This window comes from Corylus avellana, chromosome 1 (assembly GCF_965113065.1).
Source record: "Corylus avellana chromosome 1, dhCorAvel1.hap1.2, whole genome shotgun sequence".
NCBI lineage: Eukaryota > Viridiplantae > Streptophyta > Magnoliopsida > Fagales > Betulaceae > Corylus > Corylus avellana.
Window position 1 is genome coordinate 39,327,790 of NC_142490.1, and position 17,571 is coordinate 39,345,360.

General features: G+C 34.7%; 1 protein-coding gene across 1 annotated transcript; it reads right to left on the reverse strand.

The window, feature by feature from the left end:
• Nucleotides 1-7,886: 7,886 nt before the first annotated feature.
• On the reverse strand, nt 7,887-15,603 carry LOC132171820 (GDSL esterase/lipase At1g28580). The gene is made up of 5 exons (XM_059583223.2): nt 15,314-15,603; nt 14,983-15,195; nt 12,347-12,495; nt 10,376-10,652; nt 7,887-8,199 (listed from the first exon to the last, which is right to left on the reverse strand). The coding sequence occupies exons 1-5, from the start codon at nt 15,567-15,569 to the stop codon at nt 7,985-7,987; spliced, it is 1,110 nt and encodes a 369-aa protein (XP_059439206.2). The 5' UTR covers nt 15,570-15,603; the 3' UTR covers nt 7,887-7,984.
• Between the last annotated feature and the right edge of the window lie 1,968 nt (nt 15,604-17,571).

Consider the following 17,571-nt stretch of genomic DNA (forward strand, 5'->3'; position numbering starts at 1 on the left):
CGAGAACTCCGTGTGAGTGTGTTTTGTGAGATTTTGTGAGTTTTGGTGGAGAAGGAAATGAGGTTCTTGAAGTTTCGCTTCAAGGAGGTAATATCTTTAAGCCTAGTTCGTTTCTTAGATGTTATGTTGTTTAATTGGTAGCTTAGTTGTTGCTTTTGAGTTTCTAGCTAGGTTAAGCTTTAATCTTGACGGTTTAGTAGTTCTTGATTTAACATGTTTTCTTATTCATGGAGGCATTATTTTGAGATAGGTAGACTTTGAGAGCCTTTTGGTAGCCTTGGAAGTCAATTTAGGAGGATAGGAGGACGAGTTAACAAAATGAGGTTCTACCTGAAATCCTTCGGAGTGGAAGTACGTCATCGAGCCGGGACGTACGGTCCAAAGCATTCCAAAGAACGCTATTTTGGTCGACTGTCTGATAGCTCCAGTTTTCTTGTTATAGGGTTGTTTTAGTGGAATTAGGACTAATAGAATGTTTTCCATAGATTTGGAGGACTCGAACTTGTTGGAGGATATTTGGAGGATTTAATCGACCCAGGTAAGTTTTAACTCAGATAATGCTCGCTATTATTTTTCATGACTACACAACTATTTTGTATATCAAAACATGCATATTTGCGACTCTCACGATTTACACTTGTTGCACATGGACTCTAGCATTTTGAGAAAAACGTTGTGTTGAATATGTTAACAAAGTGAGACTTGTAAAAAGCATGAATGTAAAATACAGACAAGATAAGTTGCATCGTATGACATAGTACACCGATACGTATGGTATAATGGTCATGGGCTTACTATACATATTAGTTTTATGGTCAAATGTGTATATTGTTATGTGGGCTATGGATCCAATGGTTTTGTGACCAGGTGCAGCAATTCCCTAATGGTTGATCACTATAGAACAAACATCATTGCTGGTGTGGGCCACCCGAGGTCGGACTTGGTCGTGCCACTAATGAAATGTACAGTAGCGTACAATACCGGTATTGTACTATAGGTCCCTCGGGACAGCACTAATGTTGTGCAAATTTTAATATACCCGCAAGTGCACGAATCGTTTGCAATATAATGCAAGTGCAAGGTCGAACCCACATGAAATTGTTTTTTGATGAACAAAATATATCTATACTAATTAAATCCTAACCTAGTTCAAAAAGGGTTTTGAAAATTAAAACACAAAACATAAATTAAATAAAATAAACAATAGATAAAGGTACTAAGGTTTGAGAATTCACACTCACGAAATCATAACAACATACTTCATGTTCATCAATATTAATCCGAAATTCTCACAATTAAAATCTTCGATATGTTTTACTATGCTTCAAAAGATTAATCAAAATCATCCCATGTATCAATTCATTACATAAATCAGAAAAGGAATCCAAATTTAATTGAAACACCAAATATATCCGAAGAACAAATCATAAGGGATATCCAATTTTTAGACAAATAAAGCCAACTAATCAATTATGTAGAATTATCTTAAATCATCAAATGTATCCTTGAATCACAACAAGATATCCAAGAATCACTCTACATATTGAAAATAAGTAAAACAATTGAATATTAAACTCAATAAAATCGGATGAATAAAGACTTACATAAAAGTAATGTTGTTCTTCATCGGTGAGGCTTCATCCCCAACCTTAGTTGGGAATTTAGCTCCATATGACTATGAAAACTAAAACCTAAACCTAAACCTAAAGAAAAACTAAACTAAAGAGAAAATATGTGAATTTTTTGTCACCAGACTTGTTTGCCTTTTTCTTAAATGCATAGAGGTTTATTTATAGGGTTTAGGAGAGTCATAGAAGCCTTAGTAATCCTAGAGAAATCGGAGGTCTATCTCTCAGCCCAAAAATAAGACTAAAACCCCAATTTGGCTTGGAAATGAGTCTTTGCTACATTCTGGCTGCAGCTGTGATTAGAAATTCATACTTGAGATTTACTGAGATTCCAAGTTGGAGGAGTTTGTCTAGAGTTTAGACAATTGGATAGATTTGTATAAAGGCCTTGTTTGGCATAGTTATGGGTATTTTGTATAAAGAAAAGTATTTTAACAGTATTATTTTGTATTGATAATTACAGTTTTTCCGTTGTGTGATATTATTTTAGTGTAACACTTGATTTATTTACAAGATAAAATAAGAGAAATATCGGGATGTTACAAGATATGTCCATATCTTGAATAGTCATCAGTAAAAGTGATAAAATATTCCATTCCTTTATGTGTTTTAGTTCTTAAAAGTCCACATATATTTGAATGAATAACTTCCAATAATTCTAATGATTTCCAATGTTTTGAAAATGACGTGTTAGTCATTCTCCTTTTAATACATGATTCACATATATTAAAATTCTCAGAAATGATTTTTGGTAATAATCCACTCTTGCTCATACGGATTAATTTATCCTTATTTATGTGACTTAATCTTAAATGCCATAAGAAAGAACTATCAATTGACACATTTAAAAAATCAGATATAGAATTTTTATTATCAACTTTTATAAAGTATACATTATCTACTTTAGTACCTTTTACTAATATATTCCCTCAGCTAATGTAGACTTCAACTTTATACTATATCCTTTGTCATCTAATATGGGTACAAATATTATATTTCTACGGATACTAGGTACATACAAGACATTGTATAATACAATAATGGACCTATTAACAGAAATCTTACATTTTCCTTCTCCTAAGACATCACTGTAAGTATTGTTGCCCATGTAGAGTTTATGTTCACTGACGGGTTTTTCCTTGAAATCAATAAAAAAATTCGCGACTTCTAGTGATGTGTCTAGTAGCTACCGAATCTATCCGCCAGGAATTTGTAGTCGGTTCTGCCATCAGTACTTTAGTAATGGTCATAGCTATTTCTTTCTGTTTCTTGCTCCCATTGTTCTTCGAACAGTTAGCTTTAAAATGTCCTGTCTTTCCACATCTATAGCATGCTCTTTTGTTTTTTAAGTTGCTTTTCGGTTTTCCCTTCCATCTTCGTTTGAATTTCTTCGGTTTTCCATGGAATGTGGGCGCATGCGAGTTTTGTGCAATTGCACTGCCAGCAGTAGATTTGTAGCTGTCCCTTCTATTCGTCTTCTCTTTATTCTCTCTTCTTCTAACACAAGTAACACTAGTAGAGATATCATGGAAATTTCTTTACCACTATGTGTCAAAGAAGTTACGACATGTTCCCAAGATAGAGGAAGACTACTAAGTATGGTTGTAACTTGCATTTTGTCTGACACTAGATGACCTGCATTTGATAATTCTTTTGCAACAAGTTCTATTTGATTAACATAATCACCTACATAATCATTTTCTTTCATACGAGCATTGTTATATTTATTAAATAACAATTGTGTGTGTGTGTCAGATCTAGGTCCATACTTTTGATCTAAAGCTTCCATCATACTTTTTGCTGTTTCATGTTCTTCAAAAAAAAAAAGAATGATATTATCCTTCTTGCTGTGAATAAGGGTAGCTCTTGCCATAAGATCATCTTCTAACCATTTTTCTTGTTTCTTGACAATCTATGCATCATTTTCACCATCTAATTTTGGTTTAACAGAATTTAGAGTGTATAATATTTTCTAATGCGTCAGTACATAAGAAAGTTTCCGTTTTCACATTCTAAAATTGATGCCGTTAAGGTTTACAACCTTAGAGGCATCTACACCGCTTTTTATAGCCATTTTAAAATGTGGATTGTATACCATAAATGTAATAAAAGTTAATTATTACAATTTCTTACTATTGTATCTGAAGAAAAATTACAACAATAAATAAATATGTGGTTCTAAATTATACACACCAAATAATAAAATAAGATAGCTGAGAAATCAGTTGTCTAGAGGATAAATGAGACCAGCCTTGTAATTGTTCAAATAGTCCCGATAATATGTTTGATCTCCGATTTAAAGGGTCCACATTTAAATAGTCTCGATAATATGCTTGGCTCAAAAAGACAACTTACAAAGGTGGCGGCGCGTGGTGACTCCTCGGTGCGCGTGCTTCAACTGGTTCGACAGATCGGTAGCCTCCAATCACGAATCTGAGATTTGTTTTTGAAAACAGCTGACAAGGGCGGCGCGTGGTGGCCGGCAACAGTGCGTGCGACGGTGAGAATTTCCACATAAAGTTGTGGCGGCGCGTGGAGTCTCCTGGTGGCACGTACTTTCTTTAAGCCAGTAGATCGGTAGCCTCCGATCTGAATTTTGGCAGTATTTTTCTGAAAACGGCTGACTGAGGCGATGCGTGAACAGTGACACAAACTTCCGACGGAGCGTGAGAGCGCGTTGAACTTCAGAACGACGATCTGAGAACTCCACAAGATAGATCAGACCTTTTTTAGTCTGTTGGTATAATATTTATACCAAAACAAGATCGAAAAAGCCTTTGAATTGCGTGGAGAACGTACTGACTTCCTACTTCTCTAAACAAGGCCAAAACCTGGCTCTGATACCATATTAAAATAAACTATGAAATATAAGGATAAAACTGAATACTATATTTCTGTGTGAATTGAATTATATACAGAAAGGCCTATTTACAGTTGAATAAGGCTAGATAAAATAGAAAATACAATCACAGAATTAATGTACAATATTGCAGAATAATATCAATATATAAATACAGGAAAAATATATCAAATCAGCAATTATGGTGAATATCAAAATATATTCTGAATATATTCTAATAGACCTGTTCACTCCATATAGGAACAGTGAATCGATTTGTGTCCAAAGGCCACGGATCCGTTGGGTGTTGTGCAACTGTTCGAACAATCCTTAAAGGGTGTAGACCCTTTAAATGTCGGTCACTTGTAATCTCCGATTGAGCCAAATCAGGAATAGTAAATTCAACTTCCTTGTGTTGTGTAGGAGACAACGAACAAGGTCGAACGAATGGTCGATGGACATCTTGATTGTCTTGATGCGAAGATTCTCCTTTTTCCCAATGTTTTTTCTGATTTTTGTTGTGAAATTTTTTTTTGTAGAAACATTTTACCTTCTTCCCCTTCCAATTATCTTTCCACTAGTTTTGGAATCCTTTGAATCGAGGATGAAATGAGCCAGAAGGATCGAAAAGAGTGAAAGGGCCTTGATTTGGGTGGTTTAGATGGACCAAGCAGTTCAGGTGAACCGGGTGGTTTGGAGGAATTGGGTTAAATGGGAGGGTCTGGCAAAACGGGTAGGATCTCACGAAACTGGGCGAGTTGACCCACGGTTTCGCTCGCCACGTGGCACAGCCTAGTGGCTGCAGAATAGTGCGCGAGTCTCCTTCCGGGTCGGGTCACAGTTTCGGGTCGGAACATGGATTGGTTGCACAATCTAGTTGGATAATCTTGATGGGTTCCGGATCCGGGTCAGCAACCAGGTCGGATGAAATGGAGGCTTGGGCTTTGAGCTTTTGGGCTTGGGCTTAGGCTCTGAGAATAAATTTACGGGCCATGTGCTTCCACTTTGGTCCGGCTCGGGTTGGAGCAGATTCTGGATTGGATCCCAAAACGACGTCGTGCAGCTTTTTCCTTCCACCTTCTAGGGTTCATGGACTGACACCATTTAGTGGTGAAACAGTGTCGCTTTGCATATGTGAAGGAAAGGGTGCAGCAGCTTTTGAAACGGCATCATTCGTTTTGGTTGCAAAATGACACCGTTTCTAGAAGGGCTTTGAGGCGCCTTCTAGGAGGGACGCAAAATGGCGTCGTTTCCAGAAGGGCCAAAAGGCGCCTTCTGGAATTGATGTTGTATGGCGCCGTTCCACTTGGGTGAAATGGCGTCGTCTGAATAGGGGCTCCAATCTTCACGATTTTTGCTCCAGGGGTTGAATTCAACCCATTTTTTGTCCAAAATAGTGTCGTTTTGGTCAAAATTTGGGTTGTCTTCAACCTCTGTTCCAGAATCAGAATTTATATACGAAAAAGGGGAAGAAAAACCTGAAATTTTCGAGTGTTCTTTGTCTTTTTCTGAAATTGGCGAAATTTCCTTACTTTTTGGGGATGATTCTTCAACATGCTCAAAACCCAATGGAGGAGTCGCTTCCTTCTTGCAGAGAAATTTTTTCTCAGATTATGTTGGTGGAGACTCCATATAAGTATTCCAGTAATTTTTCTCCAATAAATAATGTCTCTGCAAAACTTTAACATTGCCTGAATATTGAAAACCTCCCACTGTAATAGTAAGGGGTTTCACGTTTGAATTGCCAAGCATTTGTTAAAGATTGTAGAAAGCTATTGTCGATGCCAAGCCCACTACTTGTCTATTGATGGTTTGGATGATCTATCGTATGAAAGTTTGATGATCTTTAGATTGTGTGGATTCTTCTGTAGATTGTTCTTCAATTTTTTGTTTCCCTTTGTCCATTGTTTCTAGAGCTCTGATACCATTGTTGGAGATATATGAGGATCTTACACAGAAGGATTTTGTCTCGTAAGAGTAGAAATCCTATAGAGGACTAAGAGAAGGGAGAAAAACAATATAGGAAAAATGCATATCAGACATATAACTTGTTAATTTGAAGTGCTTCTCGGAAATCTTTTTTTTAACCCACCTCTCCTATGAAGTTTTCCCACCGCCTTGTGCGGCTTTTTTGGGTAGAAGGGATGTGCTTTGCTTATTCCCACCTTCCCTCTTCCTCTCCACCTTGTGCGGTGTTTTTTCCTCTCCTTTCCACCTCTTCCCTATGAGGTTTTCCCACTGCCTAGTGTGGCTTTTCTAGGGAGAAGGGATGGGCTTTGCTTTCTCCCTCCTCCCATTTTCCTCTCTGCCTTGTGTTTTCCTCCTCCTTTCTGCCTCTTCCCCCTCCTTTGTTCTCGTTGTTGCTTTGTTGTTTAGAAGATAGCTTGTTAATTTATCATGGACCATGGTATACATATATAAAAATGATTACGTTTCTCACTTTCAAACGTCAATGACCTCAGTGTCGTTATTAGTACTATAAAAAAATTTTAGGTTATCAATGACAACAACAAAATGTCGTTGGGGATGAGAAGTTTTTAGCAACGACATTTCAGTCATTGCGACTAAAGTGGTCACTAAAGACCAAAACTCTCTCTCTTGTGGGAATTATAATATTTATCTTGAGAAGAATATATAAGTCTTAAAGTCAGTTCGCAAAGAAAAAAGAAAAGAAAGAAAATAATTTATTAATATAAGTTCAGACACAGACTTCCTTGATCAGAATGGATTAGAATAATTTATTCAACCCACTTTAAATGAAAACTTTGTTATATCAGGTCCTAAATTAATTAATTTTTTGGGTTTAAGAATTATTGCTAATTAGAAAACTCTGCTTGAATTAGTTGCAATAGACTCTATAATATCAAAAAGTTTTGATACTAATTATACCAACTACATGTCAATTGCAGGCAGTGGCGGAGCCAAGGGGGGTTTTAGGGGGGGTGCCTGGTGGGGTTTTAGGGGGGCTTTTCTAATTGGGCAAAAAATTAATTGTTTTGGAAGGGTCATCACTAGCAATTGTTTTTTTTTTGGGCTAAAATAGTTTATTGAACCAAACAAATTTTAAATGAGCCTATTAATTAACACAATAAGAGTCCACTATACATATGTTCTACACTTCTACTAATAAATTGGTCTTGGAATATTTATTATTGGTAAATTATATTTATTATCGGTTAATTCGGTTAACTGACAAAAAAATATTTATACTGAATAACCGAACCGAACAGGTGTCAGTATAAAAATTCTTAACCGAATGCCAACCGACTTCTGACAATAGGAGGTTAATGTCGGTTCGATTGCAGTTGGTAAGCAGTAAACAGTTAATCTTCCCACCTCTATGTAAAACCCTAAGGAGTCAGAAAACGAAACAACTTTAGTGGAAAAGTTTCAATAATCTAAAGCATAGTCTGCCAAGAAGGTCATCCAAATTATAAGCCAACAAATCATACGAAGGAACACATAAAATTAATGTCACATTTTGGGAAATAATTCACAAGTACTAGTAGTACTACTACTAACTTGAGGAATGATGTATATATGTTTCTTCTAGAATAGCATTGGCAATCAATCTATATGCGGCTTCTGTTAAGAACTTGCCATCCCAGCTAACATACTGTGAAGGGTCATCACAAGCACGCACCAATGAACTGGTGCCACATTGCGCTGATGCGTTGTAATTGTATGGACCACCCACTCCGCAGCATGCCGTAAGTGTTCCTCCGGTAAACCCTGCGATGGACATGTAATTGGTATAATTAGTATCCAACCTTTTTGATATTATAGAATCTATTGTGACTAATAAATGCAAGATTTTTCTAATTAGTCATAATGAAAAATTAATTAATTTAGCACTTGATAGAATAAAGTTTTCCTTTAAAGTGAATTGAAGAAATTTATTCCAATCTATTCTGAAGGAAAACCGTGTCCGAACTTATATTAATAAATGATTTTTTTTTCTTTGTGAACCCACTTTAAGACTTATGCATTCTTCTCACAATAAATATTATAATTCCCACAAGAGAGAGAGATAGAATTTTGGTCTTTAGTGATCACTTTAGTACGTAGCAACAACTGAAATGTCGTCACTGAAAACTTCTTATTCCTGATGACATTTTGTTGTCGTCATTGATAACCTTTAAATTGTTGATAGTACTAAGTAATAACGACACTTAGGTCGTTGATGTTTAAAAGTGAGAAACGTAATCTTTTTTATATATGACTACCATGCACGATAAATTAACAAGTTATCTTTTAAACAACAAAGCAAGAACATAAACAAAGGAGGGGAAGGGGTGGAAAGGAGGAGGAAAAACACCGCACAAGGCGAAGAGGAAGAGGGGAGGAGGGAGAAGCAAAGCCCATCTCTTCTCCCCAGAAAAGCCACAGAATTAAGATGGTGGGAAAACCTAACCGGGAAAAGGTAGAAAGCATGAAAAAAAACACTGCACAAGGCGGAGAGGAAGAGGGGTGGTGGGAGCAGTGGCGGAGCCACATTGTGGCCTTTGGGGGCTATGGCCCCCACAAGCTTTTTAATTTTTTTTTTTATAAGAAAAATTTTGAAAATGGCTCCTATATATTTGTCATTAAAAAATAAAAAATTGAAAGAGAGGCTTGCTAACTCTTTTGAAAATGAGTGTCTTTTTTATTTTTAATCACTCTAAAGCTTTTTATTGAATTATTGGTAACCATTTTCTTTTCTCTATTAAGTAAATAAGGCAAATATAATATTTGTTTTGGTTGCATCAGCCATCAAGCATTATTTGCTTCTTGGAGAATATTATAAGATTTATACAAAATTAGCTTGTAGAAAATTTCAAGAAATATATGTTTAAAAAAAAGTTGGGAAGTGTTCATAGTCAGAGCAAAAATTAAACACTTTAGCTGTATATAATTTATTGCATGATTATATATATATATATATATATATATATGTTTGTTTCTACTCTATGATTGTTTATCAATTTGGTTATCTCTTATGTAATTATAATTTAACTTCAAAAATTTAGGTTCATGAATCACAACGTTAAAATTAAAAATTATTTATTCAAAAGAAAAGAAGTTGGCATTCCAAAAAGTAATATACCATTGGATTTTAATGACGAAACTCCAAATCTCAAAGAGTGCCTTCTTAAATCTCTAAGGATTGCAGCTAAAGAACATCATTCTAAGATTCTAGTTGTTGGAACCTAAGATTCTAGTTGAGTTTATTATATTTTTAATATGGCCCCTACAATTATAAATTTTTGGCTCCACTAGGGAGAAAGCAAAGCCCATCCCTTCTCCCCAGAAAAGCTGCACAAGGCGGTGGGAACACCTCACCGGAGAGGTGGGTTAAAAAAAAGATTTCACTCAGAGAGAGAGGCTCTTTAAATTAACAAGCTGTATATTTGACATGCATTTTTCCTACCCTTCTATTGTCCATTAATCTCTAACAAGTGCTAGCTACTAATAACTTATAGGGGGAAATTCACTTTACCCCCCTAAAGTTTCAAGAGTTTTTCAATTTGAACCACAAAGTTTAAAAAGTGGCAATGAACCCCCTAATGTTTCAAAAAATTTCAATTTAAACCTTCCGTTACTAATTTCCGTTAAATTGGACGCAAATTAAAAAATAAATAAAAATAAAAATAAAAATAAAAAGCTTGAGGGTAATTATGTAATTTCATAGATTTCTGTCCAATTTGACGGAAATTAGTAATGAAATGTTTAAATTGAAAATTTTTGAAACATTAAGGAGGTACATTGCCAATTTTTAAACTTTGGGGTTCAAATTGAAAAACACCTGAAACTTCAGGGGGGTAAAGTGAATTTTTCCCTAACTTATATATGCAATTTCAAGCTATATATGTTGTCAACAAAGGTGCAAAATAACGCAAATTAATTATTAGGAAAGTGCTGGAGTTACCATATTGGGTTGGGGACCGATACAAATGCATTGCAGCATTGTAATAATCGGCGTAGATGATATTGGTATGAGGATAGAGTGCTTGAATCCTAGTTAGTTCTTTCTGAAGCTCCTCATTGTGGTACTCAGAAAACTTGTTTAACCACGTCAGACAGCCCGTTGCAGGGTCATATTCTTCCTTATCTGCAGTCTCATAATATGTTAGGAAGGCTGGAGAACATCCAATTGGCGTGGTCCCGGGCACCATGAAAGTCACTGCCCCTAGATCAATCAACTCCTGCAACGCAAATGTTTTGATGATGAAAGAAATTCTCTTCAAAAGTGGTATATATATATATATATATATATATATATATATATATATATATATATAGAAAATACGGAAGCAACATCCTAGTGCATTTACATTTTGCAAGTCTAGGTATCCCTAACATTCCATTCACCAAATGCTAGGTGCTTGCTTGTAGCCGACACATTTTCAATACTACACTATGAACTAACGAACATTTACTTACAAAAACTCTCATTTCGTTGGCCAATCTCATTAGAAAACTTGAAATGACGTAAATATCATAATTATATAAACAAAATTTACATCAAATAATTATACCCTTAAACAAATAAAATAATGAAAGAAAATTTCAAAAGAGGCACATAAATAAATAAATTTTGGGGCTTGTCCGACACCCCCCTATGGGATTCGGGGATGGTCAATCCACCCCCGTGTGATTCGAGGGTGGCTCGAACTCCCCAATGAGATTTGGGGGTAGCTAATCCACTCCATTGCATGCGGCCACCCCGATGAATTTTTTTGGGCTAGCCGAGCCACCCCCATGGGCTTGGGGGCTGGTCTGTCCACCACCCCCTGAATCTAGTTTTTCTTTTTTAAAAAAAAAAAAAAAAAAAAAAAAATTAAAGTTTAAGTTTTTTAGTTTTATTTAATTGTTGTTTTAATTTTTAATTTTATTTTTTGTAAGTTTTTAATGTTTATATTTTTTTATTTGAGGGTATTTGTGTCATTTACTAAGATTTAACATCTAAAGAGAAATATTCATTTGATTTATCAAAATTCCCTAAAGGTAGGAGTTTTTCATTTGTGAATGGTAGTTCAATGGGGCTGAGTGACAAACACGTCAACTCATGTGACCATGTTGAAAATGCATGGTAATTCATAAAGGAAAAATGTATTTACCCCGATTATTATTATTATGGGGAAAATGCAGTTTACCCTCCTGAAATTTTACGGGTTTTTCAATTTTAACCCCAAAGTTCAAAAATTGGCAATCTACCCCCCTGAAGTTTCAAAAATTGGCAATTTAAACATTTTGTTTAATTTTTCCGTTAAATTGGACGAAATTTTTTTAAAAAAAGCCTAAGGGTAATGATGTAATTTCATATATTTCCGTCAATTTTGACGAAAAAATTAAACGGAGAGTTTAAATTGCTAATTTCTGAAACTTCAGGGAGGTAAATTGCCAATTTTTGAATTTTGGAGTTAAAATTGAAAAATTCCTAAAATTTCAGGGGGGTAAACTGCATTTTCCCCTATTATTATTATTATTTTATGAATATAGCCATATAGGCTTTCTCTTTTGGTTTGAGAAAGTGTCCTGAAAAAGATATGGATAAGAAACTTTAAGGGTTAGAGATTAAGGAAAAGTGGTCTTTTGGGATTTTGTTTGCCCTAGAAAGGGACACGTGGCACAAAAAAGAGAGTGCCAGCGAAGTTTGCTAATGTGCACAAGGTTTTTGGTGCGAGCAATGTCACCAAAATGTTACATGTTCCAATTACTTCATACCATAAACTCGATCTGTTTCAAGATGTCATATTAATATATATAGTAAGCAACTTGATTCACAAGAAAGAAATTCTTGTTTTTAGTTTCAGTCACCCCAAACAAAATTTTATTAATTCCGCCCCTAGCCTGCATATATATTTGATGGGATCCATAAATTAACCATAATTGTTACCTTAATGGCAGAAGCGATTGCTTTAATCACTAGGGGCACGAATGTCTTAACCTCTTCTATGCTTCTTAGATGTAAGAGTGGATTATTGTAGTCGTTGCCTCCAATCTCTCCCATGTGAAATAGAGATCTTTCAAACTTCTCCTTGCATTCTGTAAATCATCATCACATTATAAATATTATAACTAATTAACCAAGATCATGCATATTTCATATGCACAAATAAATTACATTTTGTCCCTGTAAATTTACCTCATTAATTTTAACAAATTACAACTCATACTATATTTTGAAGTTTTGGTTTCAGTTTGCCCCCCTCATTTAAAACAAATACGAAGGAAAAAAAAAAAAAAAAAAAACTTGTTGTAAGGTGAAAAATATGAAAAGCACTTCACACGTGTAACATATGAGATTGACCAATATGAAAATAAATAAATAAAAGATGGTCGATGAATCAGGCCAAGAGCATCATATGCTTTGTTAAAAATCACTTGAAAATTTGAAATCAATCACACCATCCATGCAGTCAAAATCACTGGACAACTGGACCTCTTATTCTTGCTTGACCTTCAGTTGGCGTCGTTGAAATTTAAGTAAAAGAAGGCCCACCGGCCCACCGGCCATTCAAAGTATACCGTCGCACGGGGTGGATGTTGGTTTTCTCTTTAAATACCACCAAGTCCGTGAAATCAATAAGGCATGACAAGATAATAAGTGGAGCTGCTTTTGTTTTTTTCGACAAAACTTTTTTTTAACCGGATATGTAGTTGGGTAAGAATTGGACTTTTTGAATTGAAATTTTTAATCCTATTAGTTTTAGTCGTTTTGGATCTTATTAATATTTTTATGGGGTTCGGTCAGACTATGGCTCAGTCTAATTTGAAGGAATACCTGAAGTTCCTACCGTCTAATTGCCTTATGTGGATAGAGAAATGCTAAATGTCTCAAATTTTTGTTCTAAAAGTTGGTTTCCAAATGATGTGCCACCATCCCATGAGTTGGTGTCATATTTTTCAAAATAATAAATCTCATGAGATGTTAACACATCATTTAGGAAGAAAATTTGGGATGTGTAGCGCGCCATACTTCTCATGTGGATAATATTCAAAATATTTTAAGATACCCATCTTGGATTTTATGTCATTGTTATATCATATTCTTAAATTTTAAAAAATGTCAATTTAGGATTATTATCTCTCGAAAGTTTGTAAACTGAGGAAGTAAAATCCCCACAATACAAGGGGTGTAAAAAAAAACAGGTACCAACTGGGAAACTAGAAAACCAGTTTTGAAACCGGTTGGAACTGGATAACTGGGTAACCGATTCCGGTTTTGGTTTCGGTTTCGGTTTTTGGCACCCGGTTAGAACTGAATAACCGGGTAACCAGGTATATATATAAAATAATATTTTCTTTTTTTTTTAATTTTTAATTTTTTTAGGGCATTTTTAAATATTGAATTTTTATGGCATTTATAAACATTTGATTTTAAGGACATTTTTAAACAATGAAGTTTTAGGACATTTTTAAACATTGGATTTTTAATTTTTTAGGCCCTAAAAGCCGAAAACAATGATTTTTTGCGATTTTATATATATATATATATATATTTGAACAATCATAACAAAGTCCAACTTATTGGGATAAAAAAACCTAAAATTAGACCTAATACTTCAAATAAGCTCAAAAATTAGGCCCAATACCTAAAATAAGCCCAAAATGATTTTTTTAAAAAATAATAAAATAATAAAAACCAGTTACCTGGTTCGGATAACCGGGTACTAACAGGAACTAGCCGGTTATTGTATAACCGAGTAACCGAGTACCCGGTTCCAGCTCCGGTTTTTCAAAATTAAAAAACCGAGTACCCCGATTCCGGTTCCTGATTTTGGCCAATAACCAAGAACCGGGACCGGGTTGACACTCCTACAAAATACTCTATTCAAATTTAATGTATTTTGTAATTTTATAAACATCTCATGGGTGTTTTGGAGATTTCACTTCTTCCGTTAGGATTTAACGCTAAATTTTGACAAGATAATTGATATTGCAAACTTCTGAAAAATAGTAATTATAAATTAACACTTTTAAAAGGTTAAGGACATGATCATAAAAGTCATGAAGCATGGGTATTTTTGCAAATACCGTAAAATTCGGACCAACAACTTAATTTTTGCAATTTTTTTTCTTTTTTTTTTTTCTAATACAAATGGAGCTATTTTGGGAAAAGTTAAAGGAGGGTGACATTGCAAAAAATTAAAAGATTGATACACTAAATTCATAGAAATTGAACTTTAATGAAGACATTCCAAAAGTGATGACATTTCACAGGAACTGAAGTTTTTCCAAATTGTAAAGATTCATATTTAAAAAAAAAAATAAAAAAAATAAAAAAAAAATACATTGGTATTTTTGGAAATTTTGACAAAATTTAACAGAAAACCATAATCGAATGGGAGTAATTGAAAGAAATTGAACATTGATACCTTGTATTTTTAAACTTTGAGAAATAATGTCAAAACGAGTAACAGTTTAGGGACGTTTTATGAAGTTTCTCCTATTTTAATCTCCAACAATGACTCGCTGGAGCTGGAGATGATTATAAAAAGGGAAGGGTGGAAGAAGAAAAAAGAAACTTACTTGAAGATGTGTTGCAGAAAGCTGGAAGGATTTGCTTGAACCAATCCAACTGAACACTTAGAGAGCAGTTTGTAAATGCGTTAATTCCCCTTTCCTCAAAGAAAGCTGCGTCCAATGCCGTTGCTCCCACAACAGCAAAATTCACACCCTCTTCAATACTTGTATTATTCATCCCAAGATATGGCCGTACCGATGGGAGTCCCAGAGATTCAGCTGCCCATTGAAGGACATTATAAAGAACATGAACAATATAAGTGATATATATGGTATATATGTAGAATTAATGAAAAAGATTAAACCAGCTGCATGAAGGGTACACATGAATGCCTACCAATGAAGTCTGTGATTATACGGCCATTGCAGCAGCGTCCGGTGGGGTGGTGGAAGTAGGTCTCCCCGTACGGAGGGAAGAGAGAGTGGAAAGATGGAGCAAGGAAGAATATATTTCCGGTGTCGGCCAGTGAGTCTCCGAAGATAAAGACTGACGTGTAGGACTGTCCAACCCCGCCCCTCATGATGGTGGCTAATAAGAGGAAGAGTTTGATGAATGGATGTTTCGGTGACACAAGAGAGGAGCAAAAAGCCATGGCTCAATAGAAAGGAAGGAGGGAGGGGGATGGATGAGCATGTTGACCAATGCATCTTAGGATTTGTTCTAGACTTTACTCTGTTCCTTTCCACTACCTAAAAAAGTGAGAACTATTCCCTTTTAGCTTAGAAAAAAAAAAAAAATTGAAAACTATATATATAGAAATATATATTGCATATATAATCTTAAAATGAAAAAGGGAGGCCAGGAAAAGGGAATGTTTGGTGCACTAGCATGTGGGTATCACACACCCGTCAGCATCCTCCGTGTGCCATTCGCTTCTTGTTCTCTCGGTCAGTGTTAGTGTTGTTGGGTTCTATTATTGTATTTATGTTTTACTTGTTTTGTTTTTAGGTTTTTGTTGTTATATTTGGGTTTTTATCTCCCTATCCCTTTATGGTTTTATCTTGTAATAGAGACTTGTGCATCTGGAGTTTGTTACTCCAAAATGACTGATCTTGTTACAGGCCACTACCTCTGACTACGGTCATCCGGCCACTATCGCCCGCATCCCTCTACTGCCGTCCACCGACTAGCAACCTAACTCATCTGAGCTCACATCATTTCTCTCTTGCCACGTAGGATCATCATCAGTTTCATTAACAGTTCCAAAGGCCAAGCTCACTCTCAGATTTTTGTGTTGTCCGCACCCAATATTCTAGTTTCAGCCCACATTCTTCTCCATATTCATGGTCACTACAAAAAATTGTAGGATTAGGTACAGGAGGTTAGTAACGTGTTAATAAGGTTGACATGTTACTAAATGTTAGTAACGTGTCTGGTGTGTTAATAAATTGGATGTTGCTAAATCCAGTTTACTGACACGTTACAAAAGGCTTAGTAACGTGCCAATATTGACACGTTACTATTTAATAACGTACCAAAATTGACACGTTACTAAATGTTAGTAACGTGTGTATAGTAGCGTGTTTGGTGTGTTAATAAATTGGATGTTGCTAAATCTAGTTTACTGACACGTTACAAAAGGCTTAGTAACGTGGCAATATTGGCACGTTACTAATACTTTTAGTAACGTGGCAGTATTAACATGTTACAAAAGGCTTAGTAACATGCCAATATTGACACGTTACTATTTAGTAACGTGCCAAAATTGGCACGTTACTAATATTTAGTACCGTGTCATTCTTAACATGTTACTTAACATGTTACTAATTAGTAACATTTTAAAAATGACACGTTGCTAATCCTTTTGTGAAATTAGTAACGTGTCAGAACTGACACGTTACTAATCCTTTTGTATTATTTGTCATAATTTGTGTAGGGAAAAAAAAAATTTTAATAAATTTCTCATAAATTTGTTTGTTTGTATACATGATAACATCAACATACATTTCTCAACATATATCAATTTCCCAACGTATATCAAATGCTATGATCAACATATATACATTTCTTAATTAAGTCGTATCCAACTATATATATAGACCTGAACTACTTAATAAACAAAAAATTGTGACTATATATATACATAATTCCAACTTAATAAACAAATAATTCCTACTATATATATATATATATACATGAACAACTTAATAAACAAAAAATTCGCGAATACACATAAGAAATAATACAACTTAATAAACATAAGAAATACAACTTAATAAAACATAAGAAATGATACAACTTAATAAAACATATATGTTTTAATACAACTTAATAAACATAAGAAATACAACTTAAGTGATTCGCGAATACATTACGTACAAACACCCCAACAAAAAATCTCGTAAACACCATCATGACAGGTCTACTTCTCCGTACTCACTGCAAATGATTAAACAACAATCAATTAGCAAACAATCAATCGGGTCTTAAATTTGCAATATTAGAAACTAAGGTCTTTAGTGTATTGTCAGGGATCCTATCATATTTTCCCCAAAACAAATTGGTGAGTACCTACTGGATGTTCTATAAAACGAGTATATTGTCATTTGAGCTACATTAATTAATTTTCACAACAATACTAATATTGGTCACTA